Source organism: Hermetia illucens, chromosome 3, assembly GCF_905115235.1.
Source record: "Hermetia illucens chromosome 3, iHerIll2.2.curated.20191125, whole genome shotgun sequence".
Taxonomy (NCBI): Eukaryota; Metazoa; Arthropoda; class Insecta; order Diptera; family Stratiomyidae; genus Hermetia; species Hermetia illucens.
Genome location: NC_051851.1, coordinates 155,468,282 through 155,487,719, shown reverse-complemented (window position 1 = coordinate 155,487,719; position 19,438 = coordinate 155,468,282). Strand labels below are relative to the sequence as shown.

Here is a 19,438-nt window from a genome sequence, read left to right as displayed (position 1 = left end):
CAATGAGACTGACGGGATCTAGCGACGGATACAGCTAGCGAATAAGACTCTCTTCTCGGTCCTTCTCATAATGGAATCGAAACATGTGCACAGAAACACGAAGTTCCGCGTATAAAAAACCTTCACACGGCCAGTGCTATGCTATGGGTACGAAACCTGCCCAAGCCTTCAAAAATCTACTAAACACATTCGAAAGAAAAGTCCTTGGGCGAATCTTCGGAGCAGTTCGCGACCGTGGTGGATAGCGCATCCGGTACAACCATAATTTGTATGAATTATACGACAGGTTGGCAGTTTCGAAATTCGTTAAACTACAAGAAGTTCAGTGGGCAGGGCATGTCCAACGAATGAGTGACGATCGTATGCCTAAAAAGATTATGAACGGACGATGTATCGACGGAGCGAGACTACGAGGAAGACCGAGAGTACGGTGAGAGGGCACAATATATACGGGCATCGAGTAACTAGTGGGGCTCTCAAGATAGGAGCCCCGCGACTGAGATAATTGGAGAACAACGATCCAGCCGCGCAGGACCTGACGTCGGGTTGTAGTGCCACGATGATGATGAAGAACACATTAAATGATATCTGCAAGTCTGGAAATATGAGCCTGAATGCCTGCTCTGAGGATAAGCTTGTTATTTTTAGGAGCTGAAATTTCTAGGGCTAAGTGAAATAAGATGGTAGAACTCTGGAGAGTATTCCTCCTTTTCATGCGGTAGTGTGATTTGTACTCTGGAAAGTCGAATGATATCAGGCACGAACCCAGTGTCGGGCTGTTTCTGATGGGTAACACAAGGCGCACTTTGTTGACTTAGGAGTCGGTTTCTGACAGACTTCTTACTGCAAAATGTCGGTCCAGCAATATAATTGTGCCGTGCTATGCACGAACGAAGATTTCCGATATAGTGGAGAGGGATGCTGAATTTCAACTGGTCGACACAGTACGAACAACCGCATCGACTATTTTGCGATCAGTGGAAAATTGAGGAGTTGTTTCCTGGATGTGCGTAAGAAGGGACGAAATCATTTCAGAAGTGTATGTCGCATCACCAAAAAACTTATATGTGGTAGCAAACCCTTCGGTGGTTCTGTAAGGGCCGTTACCGATTGATTTTGAATACCTGATAATGAGTAACTGATGAAGTGATAAAAACTAGGTTTTTAACGGTATGATATCTGCTGAAGTTCCGCTTCTTGTGGATAAGCAGCTAGTTACCGTACCATGGGGATACGAAATGTTCCTCCAAACAGAAGAGAAATTCCGTCGGACTCGATGGCAGACCTGTTACCTCCACTCGTAAAGAAATGCTGGGGATGTCCACTGCCTTCCCAAGATAATTACTAAAATGAATATGAATCATCAAAGAAAGTCTCGGAAGCAAATAATTTTGATCTTCGTTTCACCACCAATTTGAAGTAAAAAAACGGAGTTTACCAGGGTTGCATATGGTCACCGAGATTATTTCTTTATGTAATCGGTGACGTTTGTTGTTGCCTTGTCCAGAGGATGTGGCGGGATTTAGTCTTCTAAATCTAGATTCTAAATCAGTCACAGACTTTAGTCAAATGGCTTTGGATTTGAAAGAGAAGCAAGCAGAGGCAAAGTAGTAGTTAGATTGAAGATAAACACTAACTAAACCAAGGTTCTCACCCTGACGTGTCATCGCACTTTCCCGATCTCTAATAATGAGCAGAGCATCCGAGGCCGATGGTGGCACCGAACTTTTCGTCGCCCCACGTATTAACAGCGCTAGATCCACCTTCGCTGCCTTGTTTATGAAATCTAGAAATTCAACTATCTCAACACTACGATGAAATTGAGACTAGGGATGAGAATTTCGTCCTGTCTAATCTCAAAATTGTATTATGGCGAATAGGTGAATACAAATAGTTGAGGATGACAGGGGGTATGATGCATTGAAATTTTAATGTTAAGGCTCGATAATGAGGTAATTAGAACTTTTCATAGTAAGAATAATTCTATCTTCGCATACTCCCCATACTCCGCATGACATTTATGGAGATGACAGTTTTTGACGATTCAACTGAGGTCCCTACCAGTAGATTAGACATCCACAATGATAAGTAAGTTCTGGAATACGATAAACGCTCCACTGGGATTGTACGTCTCACATATTGCCGCGGAAATGACTCGACGATGCCAAATCGGATTACGGACTACTTTTTAAGTCTGCAAGTAAAGTATTATCGAACCATTGCTCCCAAGGAGATTGGAGTCGCTGGACTTACTGGCTTATCCGAAATATTATTTTTTGCAGGGCTGCAGTTTCCACACACTTTCTGATAGTTAAATTTTGGTAAGGCATTACTAAAGGTTGAAAGAACACTACACTTCCAAAACTCTCCCAGAAAGGCGGTCTCATTGAGTAAATTGACTAGCTAAATGTTTAGTCCCTAAATTGGGAAAATGGCGCCCAATGTGGGTTTTAATATCTATCCCTCATTATAAAATTGGTGATCTCGACTTGACCTAGAGGCGCGATGGTTGAGCGGGTAAAGCGTCAACCTTTCAATTTCTCTGCTTTATTTTCGAATCCCAGTCGTCATGGGTCGTCATGGTTCGCCTTCGTCTTGTGTTTGCCTCATTACTGTGAGCTTATCATTTTTCAGAGTTGAATGTGGGGAAAAGACCAGTGAATGACTGGCGAAAGGGTTTACGTTCAATCAAAGACTTCTGTGTCCAAATGAAATTGGATGATAACCTCTAAACTTGCAGCTTTTTGGTTGTGGCTCCTTCAAAAAGGGGTGAAGGGGCTGACCAATTAGCGACCCGATTCTAAGAGAAAAGGTTTTATGTATCCACGCAAAATTATAGACACTGGCGAAGTTAAGGTTGGCTGACCCGCAGAAAGGCACGACACGCAGCTGAATTTGAGAATGCTTCCTGAAAAGATATTTTTGGGAAGGCAATGCCTATACGAGTACTTCTCGAATTGCCTATACTTCTCGCATTGTTCAACAATGATCAATAGGGTGTTGGTGAGGTCAATGAAGGAGATCCCGAGTGGAAACTCTGGCAATCAATCTTTCGCGGTCTTCTTTTTGAAGCGTTGCAAAAATATTTGAGCTATTATCTTTGAGATAGTGAGCCGAACGCGGGTACCACACTAAATGTCATACGCGAAACGATCATAATGACAACCTCTTCTTCCACTCTCCGAAAAAAGTAGGTGGACGAACTTCACGGGATATAGTATGGCTAGGAGCTGTGGTGAAGTGTTCCTTCCATATCTTCAGCTGCTCATCATCGAGAATTGGGAGCCGACCATTAGCGACCTCCATAGGACCATCGAAAGGTTTATGGACGCATGCAAGTTCTTTCATGATACGGTATTCACTTCTGAGACCATTACGTTCTACGATATCTTCCGCTTCCCTGAGAAGCGCAATAACAAATTCCCTTTTTCATGATGCACGCTACGCTCAACTTCTCGGGATTTTGCACGATATTGGAGTTTCAGTGTCAGTGTTCGGATAGCTGAGTGGTTAGAGCGCAAGGCTGTCGTACGGAAGGTCGCGGTTCATATCTCACTGGTGGCAGTGGAATTTGTGTCGTGATTTGACGTCGGACATCAGTCGACTCAGCTGTGAATGAGTACCTGAGTCAAATCAGGGTGATAATCTCGGGCGAGCGCAATGCTGACCACATTGCCTCCTAGTGTACCGTTACGGTCTTGAATGAAGTACTTTAACACACTTCAAGGCCCTGATCCAACGATTATTAATGCCCAGCCCTTTGGTCAACCGGCCAGACTTTGATCCCGAAAGGTCGGTTAAGAGGGAGTCTACTGTAGGTCTTTTTGCTGACCATTTAGGGACTGCTCGGGGCAGCACTGAATGAATAGTGCTATTTCATTGTTACTGACCCTCATTTTGAAATTCCAGAAATTTCGATGGTACAGGCAAATTGTGGCTCTCTTTGTCAGAGTCATTAGAAGATACTGGGATTCCCATAGCAAATTTGATCAGCAGTTTCTGTATCCCACGTTGGTTCAAATTCATTAGCAGATGGCTCCTTAAAGGAAGCTACGAAATAGTTCTTATTTGTAGTTTCTTTTTTGTCCAATTCCGGGAAATGTAATATTGGGAAATCCTATTGATTTTGCTATCATTCTTTTATTAAAATTAACTCCAAGCCCACGTTGGGCGCCGTTTTGAAAAACATATTTTTAAGGAAAGCGAATAAATTATTCAACTTTCGAAAGTCACAAAGAGACATCCTGCCCCATTTTAAGGAATAATATCATAGATTTAATATCGCAAATATTCGTAATATGCAAATCGAAGACTCTTTCAACGAAATAAGCATATTCTATATTAACTTCGTGTTTTGACTACCAAATATTGGTTTTTGTAAAGCTTGTTATGATAGTACGACAGAGAAAATATGACTGCTATTAATCTTTTAAATGAATTCCAGGCTTCGAACTTTTGATTTCAATAGCACTCATCCTTTGAGCCTCCTAGAGCCTTCCTTTCTCTTTCCTCCTAAATCGATTCCAATATTTGGATAACGATCTCCACAAATTTCCTCCTTGCATAAATCAATTTCAATTACTTCAATTACTCCATAGGATCATTGCTATTCATAAATATGCTCCAGTCACAATATCTGTCGCAACATCGCTCATCACGTCATCCACAGACAACACGCCCATAAATTTACTGAACCAATTTATTCATTCCAATCTCTCCAGTTCACTCCTCGACGACCCTCTATCTGCAGTAGATATCGTTTATGATAGACCTATTAAGAACTCTACACTTAAGTAATCCTTTCAGCTATTAATTATGTACACCGCAACGTATTATTAAATTCATACATACATAGCACAGACAACACCAAAGGCGAAGGTAAAACCATCAATGGCACTATTTTCCTATATCATGAATGTCCCACACCTTCAGGCTTGACGAAAATCCTTTTCATGTCGATGGCATGGTGCTTGTAGTGAGTGAATAGTACATGAGGAGCGACACCAGATCCCAAAAGGATGTAATTATGCTGGCATGATGAATTTGTTATGACTCTCGATTTATACAAAGTCATTCGTTAGGCCCATCTGGGGGGCATTGGTATATGATGCTAAGGTCGGTGGGAGGGTGAAGATGGAGTGAGTGGAATAGAAAATTTAAAACTGAACTCGAAAAGAAATTTACATTCAGAGAGCTTTAATGGAGCCAGATAGCTTAAAATCAAAGAGGAAAATGTTTAAACAAGGGAGCCAGGAGTCTTTCCTTGTGGACATCCCATGGTTGAATTTCGGTGCTAATTTTCGTGTCGATTAGAAGCTCCTTTTTATCCATTAATTAAAATGGTTTCTCGCGGTCGCCTTTGAGAAAATTATTAATTTTTAAACAGTATGGAAATTATAAGAATCGATATACATGTACTGGGTAACATGGACTTAAATCCAGTCTTTCCATTCGTCGAAATGGCAGGCAAGTCTAGTATCAACCAAGTTATGAGAATTTGTCGATCTGTATTTTTGTCTTGATCTGAGGCAAAGTCGTCACTGATATTTTAAATAATTCTCAATACTGAATTATTTAAATTCGGTTGGTCTTGGGTCGTTTCCCATCGACTTTGATGTTCAGACCAATCTGGCCATTACATGTCCATACCATCGAAGGTACCTCCCTTGCAATTTTTCCACAATTGCTGCAACTCTGTATCTATCGCGTATATCCTCATTTTCGATGGGATCATGACATATTACGCCACTGGGACAGGGCAACATTTTTGCCTCCATTACCGCGAGGCGACGTTTATTGTTTTTGATAGGCAACCAGCACTAAGAACCATAGTGTGTAAAAGGCCCGACGACACTGCGGCAAGTTTTGGATTTACGTTGATACATCGATCACAAAGAACGCCAATTGTGGTTTAGATATGGAGATTCCTAGCTTTTTACTATTGGACTCTCGTGTAGAGTGCACATCGGACAAAGGGCTACTATCTTCTATCAATGAGCGTAGCAGATTCGAACCACTCTTAATCACAAATACTTTTAATACTGGTGAAAATTGTTAACGATTTTGTTTATTTTCGAACCATATCGACTCAAACCAATCAGGGTGGCCTGGTCTGATTATGCTTTAGGTTAAAGTTGCATAATTCGGCAAGTCCTCACATGACCTCCTCGCGGTAGCCATTGCAAACTGTTTCGGACGGGGTAAAAGTGTGCAGGGCCAGGCTGGGAGTAGGCTTATTCAACTGACGAGGATTTGTCTCTTTGCTGGTCATGTGTCAGAGGCAAGTGAATCTGGCGGGAGGATGAGCCAAAGCAATAACCCGGTGATCGTCCTTCCTGCGCTGAAGAAGGTGGTAACAGGATTCCAAGCCAAGGTGGAACAGCATACGCCGTGGGCTGCGTACGGAGCTTAGTCTTTAGTATGCAAACTCTAAACACCTTGGGTGTCTTCAGTTTCAAATAAGACTCACCCTGGTGGGATCAAGCCATCGACCCTATTAATAAAAGCCAAAAATCGAAAATAGAAGAAAAGATGATGATGCCGGGCGCATCATTGGAGCACGAGCTGCTGGCATCCAGCCAGGAGACAGAAGCAATCAAGAGCAGTACAATCGGTGCCAGCCGTAATACCGCTGTGCTGAAAGTAACCGCGATCTCCAAGCGGCAGACGGATTAGTGGTTTCCAGCTTGGAATCTACTGTCTTCAAGCTAGGTGTAGCCAGCACAGGCCATAGTACTCCAAACCCGAAAACGTCGACGTCGGGGTCAATTTTAAAATTCAATAATGTTGAGCACCGGAAACCAGCTAAGAAGCGAAGGTCCACTGGAGTCCTGGTCTAGAGCCAGTAGCAGAACGCCATTCATATTTTCAGTAAAATGTCTAAGAATAAGGCTGGCGTTACTGTCGACAAGCAGGATGAAAAGGACTTCTCTAATTGTTGAGGAATACAAAAGTAAAGACCTGGGAGGCGAGCAGAAGGGAAGCCCACCGCTCTCATAATCAATGTCACAACGAGGTCGGACAAAAACAGAGGCGGAGCAAAGTGTGCAAGGGCTTGAACGCTAAGCAACCCCTGCAGAAAGGTAAGCAGCAACAGCCAGCCAAAGAGCTCTGTGTGATATTCGCTGAAGTCATCTTCTAAACCTTCTAAAATGGTGTAATCCCGGATCTTGGCGGACGCGAACCAGTCGCTAGCAACGCTGTTGTATGGGGTTAATGTAAATAAACTGTTCCTTGCGAGCCCTTCCGTGACGTTGATTTCTTCTCCGATTAATGCGGAGGTATCTAATTCGCACTACTTGTGTCCGGTCTTGGTCCTGGACGTAGCCGAGGGCGGATTGTCCTAGGCAAGGAACAGCCGTACAACTACAGCGAGGCGACACACAATTTTTACCTCGCAAATTCTCGAGTGCGAAGAACTAGGCGAATTGGTACTTACCTTCTCCTAAATTCTGTGCAATCGAGGTAACCTCAAAATATCGGGAGAACGAGGGCCCAAGGGCAAACACACGCTGCGAAGTGATAATAAGAATAATCGTTGGCGCAACAATCCTTATTGGATCAGGGACTTGAAGTGTATTAGAGCACTTCATACACGGTAGGAGGCGATGTAGTTAGCATTGCGCACGCCCGTAATTATTACCCTTTTACTTAGGTACTCATTCAGCTAGTCGACTGGTATTCGATATTCAGTCACGATAATAAAGCCCTCTGTCACCAGTGAGATTTGAACCTTGACCTTCCGGCGCTTTAACCACTTGAGTCATCCGGGCGTGCGAAATGATACCCAGATAGAAGTCTCGTTGTGGTGGGGCATGAGAAACCAGGGGTGGTTTTTAGTGGGAACAAATTCCACATTAGCTCTGACAATCATGCGGCCGAGATGAATCCGATGTGCATTTCTAAGATTTTTATATTTCCGTATAGGAACAATAAAAAAATGATTGTTAATGGAGTCCAGAAAGATTTATTCTGGCATCTCTGCTACATTCTAATCTGTTTTTTCTACTTAATACTGTAAAACAGTCCCTCGGACATCACCGCTCCCTCTGGAACACCATCTTGGTAGTGGGAGAGTCTGTAGTAGTTTAAGGCAGAAGAAAACGTCCGCCAATAATGGGGGGGGGGGGGGGACTACAAGCTGAATCCTGCCTATTCACCCTTACCGGGAGAAGCGAACGAATAGCAAGCTGGTGACATGGTCGCTATTGGTTTAACGTTGGTATGTGGAAATGGGCTCAAGCGGCCCCGACACCGTGAACTTGGAGAGGCCCCAAGCTGGCAGCAAAAGAATGCACTGCAAAGGAAGATGAAGCGCCTTGGGACGAAGGACATGGACGTGGTTGTACTACTAGGTGCTGGAATGGCTAGATAAATTTGGTGCAAGGAAGCAGAATCTTCGGCGGAAGGCGCGGATAAACTGGTAACCCTAGTGAGATCCACACTGGACGCGCCAGACTTTTCTGTCAGCGGTAATCCGCGAAGGAAGTGTCAGACCAACACATCTGTGGTGGCCAATGCTTAATTGTGCTCTGGACCAGGGCTTACATTCACGTCCCGCGGAGATTAGAACCGGTGTGCCGGAAGATGATCAAATCTATGAGTGAGATTTTAATGAAGGTGATCCCTCCCATAACAACATGGGCACGAAGATGGGAAGGAAGAGGACGTATGCGCAAGCTGCAGCCTCAGTTCTGACTGCCACCATGGGTGTTTCCTCGAAGGGTGGCAAACTATCAGAGGGATAATTAACTATCCGCCGTAAATGCTTGTGGAAAAAAACTGCTAGAACTAAACTAAGATTTAGCAATCAAGGTTTTCGCAATGGGCTTCTCCATTTGGAGTGCACTGACGAAGCTGCCTTAAAGTGGCTCCAGTAGGTAATCCCGGCTTTGACCGAGTGTAATTACGCGGTATTTCGAGCGATTGATTATTGAAATAATAAAAACTTGTTTTTCCTACATATTTTGCAAATGCCGATATTTTGTGAATCACTTGTTACCTTCATCAGTGCTAACAGGTATGCTCATCTAGCTACATTTATACTAATCTAAATCTATCATACTATATACTATATATCAGCGAGAGGAAAAACAAGTTTTTATTATTTTAATTCGCGGCTTTGAGTTTTGGCGGTCGGCCCAAGTTCACTATTGTGAACACTGAGCTGCGTAAGATAGAACATGTCGGACGTTGGTTACCGGGCCGAGGTTATCATCTGCATGTTGGGTTAACAGAACCCGGGCATGCACTTCTGGAAGGGTACAACCCCTCCAACTCTCCGAAGATGTGAAATATCTTAGAGTCACGAGCTGTGCAGACCGATCTCTGCTTTGACATGGGGACTTAGGCCACATGTGGTAATGCCATTATACGGGATAAAGTGAGACAAAAAGGTTTTCATCGTAAACTAGTTACACTGTAAAGAACTATATCTGGGTATTACCAGTGTCAAAACCACGACATCTGGCGCAGCTCTAAATGGATTACTTAATTAGCAGCCCTTGGATATATTTATTCAAAGCACTGCAATGGGTGCAGCTCATAGACTAATTCGATTAGATCTATGGGGAAAGGACGGGGGGGCACTGAGCATTGGAAGAATTACTGGGAGTACTGAATCCAATTCTCCGGTATGAAGTTATCCTCAAAAGTAGAGAGAGCTGGGAAGTCCCAGAGGAATGCGTGGCGGGATATAGGGAAGTGTTCTATACCGATGGCTCGAAAACAGAACAGGGCTCTGGAGCCGGAGTCTATTTCTCGAATAAAATGGAGAATTAGGCTTTTCCTTTGGGATAATATGCAACGATTTTCAAGCCGAAGTATATGCGATCCTAAGGGCGGCAAACAGGGTGATTGACGAGCGGTTGAAGGGCAGGCGCAACACAATTTGCAGTGATAACCAGGCTGCATTGAGGCCGTAGAGTATTGCTTTGGTCACCTCGAAAATCATTCAGGAATGCAGAAACCGTTTGAACTCCGTCTCTAAATTCAATACGGTGGAAATACTCTGGGTACCTGGTCCCTGTGGCGTAGAGGGAAAATATTGCTCTCGGATGCTTTCGCAAAACAGGGTTCAATCTACATGTCGGGGCCTGAACCAGCAGTTAGAGTACCAGTTGCATTGGCTAAAGCTGCCTTCAAAAACTGGGAACAAGCTTCCCATTATAACAGGTGGGAGAGCCTAAATGCTGTTAGACACACCAAATTTTTCCTGTCAGAACAGAACACGTGTACCGCAAAGTTTATCTTGTCATCCTGACAGGTCATAAGTCACTAGCTGGACAAATGTTCAGAATAAGAGTTATTCAGGATGATACGTGTCCCTTCTGTAATGAGGAGCGGAATCTACGGAGCATTTTCTAGGCGAATGCCCCGCCAATGGACGCATCAGGCATCAGATCTTCAGTGCCGATGTGCTCCAGTTGTGACAGGTAGCATCACATCCATTAACGGAAATCCTGCTATACGTTAACGAAGCTGGCATATTCCGTTAGAGAGAGTACAATGAGCCACCATGGCCTGAGTGCTCAGCTTGCTCAGCTTCTCCTCGACTAAACACACACATCAAACAGTTCTTGAGTTGTTATATATCATGAAGGCTGTACATGATGATGAAACTTTCCTGTTGTTGCCTCTCTCCGTGAGAAAAATAAATCATGATCCTATGCCTATTTCCAGGGAAAGCGCTTCCCAGGGATTCACATAAGGTTTGTTGAGTTCACAGGGCAATTCTAGAAACCTTAATCGAAGCGAGTTCGGCTAGATTTTCATCATTCTGGACTGGTTGATTATAAAAATAATAAGGAAGGATTTTGTACGGCGTTCTGAAAAACTGGTGTTCTTATTTCATAGTTATCCAGTTTCATAAATTGTATGGTGATTATAGCAGAAGCAGGATGTTTCCCACTTCTAGGTACTTTAGCCTTACAGTCGGAATAAAATATTCTCCCGGGTTATATTTTCCTTCATTGTATAAGTGCCACACATTATCCTGCAATATCAGTAGGAGCTCCCTATATAATCTTCAGACAATGCCTCCAGAGATATCCAGCTTTCCTAGAAGGTAGTTTATCCTGCAGTAACCTGCGAATAATGTCTGCTCCCAAGACTCTTCCTAATGGACGGATTGAGGGACAAACAATCCTGCGAGCGCATTAGTTTTGTAGTTTATCATTTCTGTAAAGATCGCCAAGTATAGTTCTCTCAACTGCTTTACTTCTTTTCTGCGTGTCACCACCATGACAGGCTCGCCTATTTGCTTCCTTTACAAATGCATAACTCTGGGTAGAACTAGGTTTTGGGAGTCGGTGTCGTACACTAAACAATTAATTAGGTTTCAAGATACCTTGCCAAGAAATGAGGCCTACCAAAACTTCAATTTTATAATTATGATTTCACTTACAGTCAAAGATAATGGCACAAAGTCCTACATCAAGAGAAGTGGGTGGTAAAAATATCCACCACCCCACAGTCTCTATCTCCCAGCTCAAATAACTTACACGAGCTGTATTGACATTTTCAGATAAATTCTTCTGCTATAAACTCAGGTAATTTTCATAATAAAAGCTTGATAACTTCCCAGATGAGGTGAGAATCCTTAGTCGCTTGGTTAATATACTATTTACTCCTACATCCGTTCAAAAACACAGGATAATGTCGCAAATTTATGGATGTAACGCCAAATCTCATCATCACCACTTGAAGAAAATTTCGAAAATAAAACCCCCTTCCCATCATTTCCACTTCTTGCCCTGAGGTACTCCCCGTGTAATTAATCAACTTAATCTTCCTCGTCTTTATATAATATTTAAGATATTCTTATAAAACGTGCAAGTAAGTAGTACCACCTTCAATGTGCTGTGGTAACATAAAAGCCAAAAATACAGACAGACAGACAGACAACCAATCCACACAGAGTTGTGTGTTGGCAATATCATTTCATTTATGTTTTATGTTTGGAAAATGGACAAGTCGGAAAGGTGAAAATATCTATTAAGGAAAGTTTCCTATAAAATTCCAGTATCTCAACAATACTCTCTGTAGTAACGATTTGCATTGGGGGTGTGTAAGGGAGGATTATGAAGCCATGCAGACGAGTTAAAAAGTTTTCTTCGATGTTAAGGGGGACTTGGGTTTCATTCAAAACGTGTGGGAGATGAGCATGAGTGCTTTTTTTCGGGTTTAGGAGGAAAAGAAATTATGAAAGTTTCTTGGGTAATTGTTTAAGTATCTTAATTTTGTGGGATGCCTGTTTGATTCGGGATTGGCTTCTATGAAGTTTGAATATTTGTATTTAATGGTGACTGTAATTTTTTGAGGAAGAAGGAACCTTTTGTACTTTGGAAGTAAGAGATTGGCTTTTTAATTAAGAGATGCACGCGGTGTATTCATCTTTCGTGTATATCCGTGTTGTGGGAGTCGGATTCTTCCAATAGTAGCTATTTATGTCAGGAGCTCATCCCTTGAATATACGATTAAGGTACACTTCAGAAACTGTGTCTCATTCAAATAGAAGATTGTTTTTTTAAATTAAAGTATTACTCCCACGCATAATGGTTAACTTTTATCGAATTTTGAAACCAGAACACCAGGAGCAAATTTTCTCGAGAAATATCTAGATTGACTGTCTACCTGAAGGCGGTACTTACATACGACATTCAGCTTTAACGAAGTTTCCAGAAACAAACCGTTCACGTTTGGGTTTTCCGCTCGACATGTGAGGTGCTTTCCATCATCATCCGTTGTTGGTACAAAACTTAGTTCCGACCGACTGGTATTATTGTACATAATGTCGTCCTGAAAGTAGAACAAGCAGAATATTGTATTAAGATACTTCGAAGTAAAGAAACTTTGTTTTCATCGAATATTAATGTTTGGCCAATCTTTTATTTAACTTTCACAAAGACTTCTTAGAAGGAAGTTTGAATATGGGCAGATGAACAAGCCTGTGGCGGTTGGCATTTATAGCAGCTTTCAGATGTGCACCGCCATGTTCGTTATTCGCGCTGCTCTCAACTTGGACGGGATTGACGTTAGTGTCGGTCTCTTTTACTCCAGTCGTCGACGAAAAAATACGCATCTCTTAAATTATCTTTTTGTAAATCTATCTTAGAATGAATGGTTGATTTCGGTTTAAAATTGTTGTGCTTAGTCTTATTCTCATTCCCAACAAGTCTTCCAATCAGTACCATTTGGTGCAAAACATTGTGTTCCCCCTACAATCTTTGCAAAAACGCTGGACATCGACGAAAGTATTCATACGATCCAACAACTAACGTGTCGAGCGCTCAACGTGACAGATGCAAACAAATCTTTCTATACATTTCCGTGTCCAGCACGGAGCGTGTCAAACACGGGATTGTAGAAGCTAGGAATGCTCGTCTCCCGGCTTGAATTTTATGTTAGGAAATTTATTGTGCATATACGCAGTTCTCCATCTTTCATCGACGCAAACCAATTAAAAATGAATGTTTTAAAATTAGTATCAACTAATGCATCTATCAGGGGAGAAAAGTATTCTTTGCATGAATTCTGACCTGTACGGATTTGGAACGCTTGCTGCTGGATTGTGTGAATGCTTCCATAGTAAATAAACGGAACAATTCTAGATACGCCAACTGCTATGAACAGAGCTTTAGTTGAATATTATGGGAACATAATAAGGCCTTTCTTAGCACACAACAAACAGTTTTCTCTAAACCAGAAGAGAAGATTGTAGTTCAGGGGTTGTCGTGCAATCGTTCGCGGTTACCTGAAATGCTTTTTAGCTTTAACTACAACCTTCCGAGGAGCTCGCACTCGTCCTCTAATGTTCTGCGCCAGGTGCCCATAGTACGACCCATTTGTCGACCACCTTGGGAGAGTGGATTCCACTACATGGCATAGACGGCAATGTAATTGTAGCCCCTCCTTAATTTGTGACTTTTCCACTGTCACTTTCGTTCTCATATCACATTGCTACGAGTGCCAAGCCTGTGCGCCGACCAACTTCTTTGTTTGACTTAGCGTCAGGCCAGCGCACTCCAATAACACGACGGAGGAAGGTATTGATGAAAGCTTGGAGCCTTTGAGTAACAGTGGAGAGTAATCATGTGCTACTTTCATATAGCAATACAGAAAGAATACTAGCCCAAAACAGTCTCAATTTAATTTTGAGGTTAAGATAACTGCATTTATAGATTTAGACAATGCAGCAAAAGTGGATCTATCGCCGCTAATGTGTCGAGCAACGTTTAGTTCGGTTCGACCGTCGGCAAAAACCACGCTTCCTACATAGACAAATTGATCAACGTCTTCGATGCTCTATCCATTAAGATAGGGAGAGCGCGATGACCCTTTGGATTGAGAACCTTGATTTTGTCGGTGTCCACTTGCTTCGACTTCCAGAGCCATTTTGACCAAAAACCATGACCCGGCGAGAGAGGAAACAGAGGTGTCTGAGAAAAGATGTCATCGTCCATTGAATTCCTCCACGTCCTATGGACAAGGTAGCATGAAGAGCGTCACCGGTAACGAGAAGAAATAATTTCAGCGACGGAATGCAACCTTAGCGGACTCCGCTATAGACCTCAAAATACTTAGCGCTACTACGCTATTGAAAGATTTTTCGAAATTGATGAAAAACTCGTGTTGCGAAGATCTGCACTCCGCGCACTGTTTTTCAATGCAAGAGGATTCGGAGCGGAAACCAGCCTACTCTCTTTCATCATCATCGTTCAAGCTTTCGAAATGTTTGTTGATGCGTTCCAGAATTATTTTAGCTATTATCTTTACAACGTCAAGGAGCACGCAGATAACCCTCAAACCGTCAGTCTCAAAATGGGTCCCCTTCTTTCGGATCTTAATGATCATCCCCTTCTTCTATTCTCTGAGAAAGGTCTCGGGTTCCCAAGATTGCGGTACGTGTGGAAAAAGCAGATCTGCAGTAACTGGAAGTGTAGCAATAAAGAAATCTCCGGGGAGAACGTCAAGCTCTGAAGTTTTAATCCGAGTGCATTGATGACCAAAATGATTTCCCTTCCGCTTGGAACAACAGTTTGTACCCGCATGTTGTGGTGACTAGTCATTCCATTCACGAGGGGAGGAACCCCACCGAAAGTAATACGGTTAAGAACCATGTGAAGTGTTCTTTCACCCTCTTTAGTTGTTCATCATCGTAATCGGCGGTATTTTCCGCTTCCCTGACGAATGCAATAGAAATTTTTGTCTTGTTACGGCGTACACTACGCTGAACTTTTCGGGATTCTGCCCGATATCAGAATTCAAGCGCTTCACGTCCACCATCACTCGGAGCGGTCAGCAAAGCCTTCAACCCATTCGGCTCATCGATTCGTTTTCACGATTACGCAATCAGCCACATCTTATGGCGTGCTTTCCGGACGTGGTCGACGACCTGTGCAGCACTCCAGAGAAAAGAATTTTTGATAGCATCTCAGAGCCAATCGATATTCTCAGGCGCGTTACTCAGTAGATCTTCCGCACGATCAGTAAGATAGCTCTCCCGCTATCGACGGCTGCGTGGATTGCAGCTAGCCAGCCCTGCGAGAAGCGGCGGACGCAACACGCAAAGGAATGTAAGCGAGGGTCAGATGGTGATCCCTTTTGAGGCCGATGTCAGCACCTCTCTTGTTAGGCACATCCAGAAAACAACTCTCAAATATATTGCTACTCGCAAAGTGGTCGATCTAATTGCTCGTAAGGCGTCGGTCAGTTGAAACCCAACTGACCTTATGGCGGGCTCTGTGCTCGAACAGTGTGCCATCAATGACGAGGTGGTGGAAATTGCAGAAATCCACGAACTCCCCACCATTACTGTTACGATCGCCAAGACCATGCTTCCCCATTACATGCCCGAGCAAGGTGTTGTCAGATCCTGCCTTGGTAATTGCTCGTAGAAAGCCTCCTTCTCCACAACATCGGAAGTTGCGGAGCATTGTACAATTGCGATGCTCCATAACCTGGACAAAAATCTTGCAGTGAAAAGTCTGTCAGAAACCGTCACCCGAGTCAAGAGATGGCGCCTTGCAGTAGTCGTTAGAAGCAACCCGACACCAGAGTACAAAAGCATATTGCCATAAGTGTGGCAAGAGTATCACCATCTTATATCGCTTACGAAGCGCTAGAATTCTCGCCCAAGTTGCACGAAAGTGAGCATTCTGAGGACCGTCAAAACCAATCATAGTGCGTTTTCGATAGCCAAAGGTTATTACCGTATGGTCAGTCCCTGTCCGAAGCGTTTTTAACGTTACGGTAGCAATAAATTTTTTAAACTTACATGTTGCTTGCCCACAAATTTCTATCCCTTTTAGTCGCCTTTTGCGACAAGCAGGGAAGACTTTCAGTATATTGGTAAACTCCATATCATAGGGCAGGTGATAGCATAGCCCGATTAAAACTCTACACGGCCATTAGAGACTCCGGTATCTTGACGAAATTGATAAAACTGATCAGGCTAATTCTGACCAATGTACCATGCCTGATGAAAGCATAAAAGCAAGTAGCTGATAATTCGATCCCAACCCGGTAAAAATACTTTTAATAGCGCACGTTATTCATCAATATTCTGGGATGGGTCTTTCAAAGTTTCTGTCGTCTGGTCATAAAGAAAGCTTTCATTTTCCGACTATTAAAGAGGCTCCAAAAGGAAAGGGCGTACGTCTATGACTGCCTTTTCACCTTCGTCGGGAAAGAGTAGTTTATGCCAAGTGCATGCTCGGATATGAGGCTTATTTGACATTGCGTCTTTGAGATCGGCATCCAGTTAGAAAGAAACATAACTCCAAGCCAGGCAAAAGAGCTCTCCCTCGCGAATTTGTGTATTAATCGTAGTTAGAACGAAACTGCCACATAGTGGCCAACCATGTACAACCGCTTTGATGGGAGAATCTTGCCCATTGGGCACGTAGAGTAAGCACTGTCCAAGGGCAATCGATCGTCATTATTAAACTAATCACAATACCCTTATGAGAGGCTGCAGACTAGATTTGCGGAAAAAAGTGAACAGACCTTGTGCCGGCGTTTCCGAGCGAAGGTTATTTTGCAAATTTTTATTAAACTAGGAGAAGTCCTCTTCCTCTCGGACACCACCTTGTCGTGGTGTGGGAACTGGTGGTAATTTACCACCATACAAAGGGTATCCAAAAACACATGAAGATGGAAACAAAGAATTGTAACTCTTCAAGTGGTAAGAAGTCATAGATTTCGAATCCACCCGCGACTTTGAGAAATCAACATGAGATGAGGTGAGAGGACATGGAACCAGTCCTCTGAGTCTGCCCCACACAGAATACAACCCTGACTGGAGGCAAAGTTCCGCGAGAAGAGAAACTCATTCAAACTACCATGCCCCGTCAGGAGGAAGCCCATCTCAAGCACGAAGTCCACGACGGAAGTTCCCCTGGAACTTATACGTGACCCGACCTTTCCACATTCGTTCCATCTAAGCTGCAACTTGTTGATGTTACACCCATATCTAACACCCTTTTGACCGCAAGCGGTCCTAGCCCCTCCACCTGATTTACACTTACTAAATCGGTTTGTGGCAAAGCTACGCCCCTAGGACATGCGTTCTGCGATCGTGACTCCCAGGTATGTCACTTTCTGCCGGTAATTCAATGAAACTCCATTGTGTTTAATGTAGGGCGAATGACGTTGGCAGCCTTTCAGCATAATTGCGACGGTTTTTTTCCGTTGAGACTGCGACACCGACTTTAAGAGACCACGCGATATGTGCATGTACTCAGTACCCTGCTGTCCGAGCTTAAGTCGACTGTTCCCCTCAACAAGAATGAGGAGATCAACCGCGTAGGCAACACATTCAGCAACGGTCAAAAACTCGCCCAACAGTTCGTCCATCATCAGGTTCCATATAAATGGACCTGCGATAGATCCCTGAGGGCAGTCACGCTCCACGTTCACCCACACACGCTCATTGACACCTTGGAAGTAGCTAATTGCTGTCAGTCACACTTACAAAGCTTTAACAACACAGACGACCACCTTAGATACTAAAATGTGCCTTTGAAATCTACAAAGATTCCAAGAACGTACTTGCTATGACAACGGACAATAACGTTTTTCACATACATTATGGCGTCGTCGGTGTACTTAGCGGTATGGAAACCATACTGTCTGTCAGACACCAGATGAGACGTTTTCAACCCTAGTCGCTGGACCATAATCCTCTCCAGGACCTTGTGAAGAACCGGGAGAAGGGATATCGCCCTGCACGACCGAGGATTACTATTATCCTTCTCAGATGACTTCAGCAGCACAACCACCCTGGCAGTCTTCCAGAATGCCCTCCCGAAAGCAATACTCAAACAAATATTGGACATGGGGTGGGTTTGTACATCTCGCTAGTTATCCTGGCTGGGGACTTTCGAGACCTGAGCCTCGCCATGCTGTCGCCAATCTCACAACACCTTAGGGGAGGAATTTCTTCCCCTCCTTCAGCGCGACCGTCACTAGACACCGAAGGCACGGAACTCGGAAATAGTTCATCCAGCTATGCACAAATATTGTTATGCCAAGTCAGCATAGGTTCACAGTTTACCTTGATGCCGGCTATGTCGTGACTATGTTTCCCTCTGCATATCCAGTAGACCCTACCGCAAGGGTCACCATAACGCTCACCAACGAATCGCCTCTAGTCTTCTTCCTTAGACTGCCTTAACAGATCTTTATAAGACAAGACATCTCACCTATAGGCGAGCACATGACATCAGCACGGACAACACTTAGAGGGCGCATCCTTTGGAACCTCTTCCTTAGGCTGCGTTTAATACGGAGAGCATTCGTCCACCACGTGACATGCTTCGTTCGGGCCTCGTAAGCATTCCATTATTGACGCTACACATCCACTCATTCAACAGCTCAACTTTTCATCCACAGACAAGAAGACAAACTCAGAGAGGGGAGAGGGGAGAGCGGCTGGCTTACTCCTCCATCCGAACAACATGTTTACCCCAATTACACCCACGCTTGTTCCAACGCGTCGGCATAAGCGGGGGATCAACACTGACATTCACACCCCTATTGACCAGCACAGTTGCGTTGACAGGTGGAACTGCTTGAAATGTCGGCAATGATTGTGGAAGTGGAGCGTGACCAATTCTTCAATCAAATCTGCTCGAAGTATTTCCACCATTTCTCTGTAGTCGCTCGATGGTTGGTAAATAAACTACCATTCTTGACATTAACGCAACAGAAGTGTTCGCTATCCTCTGTGTGTTTCGTTTGGCTTTTTAGCAAGTCGATATTGATCTCTCTCGCCATCCCGAGTGTCCAGTTTATCGTGAAGATTTTTGTAATGGGCCACTCTTCTTTGCTTTGTCACTTCTTTGCTTCACGGTAACCTTTAGAAAACCTAATTTGAACTATTTTTGCTTAGGCCATTCAGCGCATAAAAGTAGAGTGCCACAGGATGGAGAGGAGT

General features: G+C 43.6%; 1 protein-coding gene across 1 annotated transcript in view; it reads right to left on the bottom strand.

Moving 5' to 3' along the window:
* LOC119652819 (irregular chiasm C-roughest protein) overlaps window positions 1–19,438 on the bottom strand; it is a 626,589-nt gene that overhangs the window by 200,238 nt on the left and 406,913 nt on the right. The window contains exon 9 of the mRNA XM_038057146.1: window positions 12,651–12,798. Coding sequence (XP_037913074.1) covers window positions 12,651–12,798 — 148 coding nt within the window. The remainder of the gene's footprint in view (window positions 1–12,650; window positions 12,799–19,438) is intronic.